The 1,120-nt window shown below is 37.5% G+C and overlaps 1 protein-coding gene across 1 annotated transcript in view; it reads left to right on the top strand.

Moving 5' to 3' along the window:
* Nucleotides 1-209: 209 nt before the first annotated feature.
* The window catches only part of LOC107654179 (bis(5'-adenosyl)-triphosphatase-like), a 284,575-nt gene continuing 283,664 nt past the window's right edge, over nt 210-1,120 (top strand). Inside the window, 1 exon segment of the mRNA XM_016441151.1 lies at nt 210-315. Within this exon segment, the coding sequence (XP_016296637.1) occupies nt 210-315 (106 nt within the window).

Consider the following 1,120-nt stretch of genomic DNA (forward strand, 5'->3'; position numbering starts at 1 on the left):
TGATGACTTTAAATGTTAGTAAAATATGCCAAAATGATGTTTTTATTGAAGTTATAACTAAAATGAAGATGGTTGGAGTATGTTTTACAGGAGAGAGAGAGAGAGAGAATCTACTTCAAAATGTATGTTAATTAAAATGTTTTGGTAATTGTTTGTGTAATTGTAATTGACTTAAACTCTGTTTCTGGCTCTTACAGGAATTGTCCACTATGGCTACGTTACGCTTTGGGCAGCACATCATAAAGTCCTCGGCTGTGTTTTTGAAGACGGAGTTGTCCTTTGCACTAGTCAACCGAAAGCCGGTCGTGCCTGGCCGTATCCTTTTCAGGTTTACTATCGTGACTGGGGTATTACACTGAGGTGAAGCGAGAGCAGGTAGGATTTTCAGTGTGTCTGTGTTTGCTGTGAAATATAGTGCACTCTGAAGAGCAGCATTGTCACTCCCTGCCGTTGCTCAGCAACAGTTTGCTCTTTTTCAAGTTTGGCCTGCTCTTCACATTAGGGCCATATCACCAGATGTTTACCATAGAGCGCTGCACAAGAGCTTCTCTCTGGGAGACAGTTTGATGGTTTGGAAAAAAAAAAAAATCAATCAAAGCCACAAATCTAAACAAGCTGTGTTCCAAATTTGAGGTATATATGTAAAAAAACGATAAATGACATGACTTGACATGAACAGACTTGACTAGAACAGACTTGACGAGGCATGAACAGACTTGACTAAAACAGACTGGACTTGGCATGAACAGACTTGACGGGGCATAACAGACTAGACTCACCGACAGCGGGTTACAACATCAATACACGACGAAGACTAGGAAACAAGACACATGACTAAGACAACCAATCAGAACATGACACAATGAACAGAGGAACCAATAGCATGAAGACAAGAGGGCAAGGGAAGCATGACACTGACAGCATGAACAATTACAAAATAAAAGACATGGAAAACATGAACATGAAACAAAACCCAAACACCAAACCCCACATTACAGTAATATACTAGCAATTTCGGAATGAAAATAATTTTGATCTAATTATTTGTTTAGTAACATTATTTTTTATATTAATTTCATTATTATTTATATGTATTATTATTGTAAAACTATAAATATTG

This window comes from Sinocyclocheilus anshuiensis, unplaced genomic scaffold (genome assembly GCF_001515605.1).
Source record: "Sinocyclocheilus anshuiensis isolate Anshui unplaced genomic scaffold, SAMN03320099.WGS_v1.1 scaffold463, whole genome shotgun sequence".
In the NCBI taxonomy this organism is placed as follows: domain Eukaryota; kingdom Metazoa; phylum Chordata; class Actinopteri; order Cypriniformes; family Cyprinidae; genus Sinocyclocheilus; species Sinocyclocheilus anshuiensis.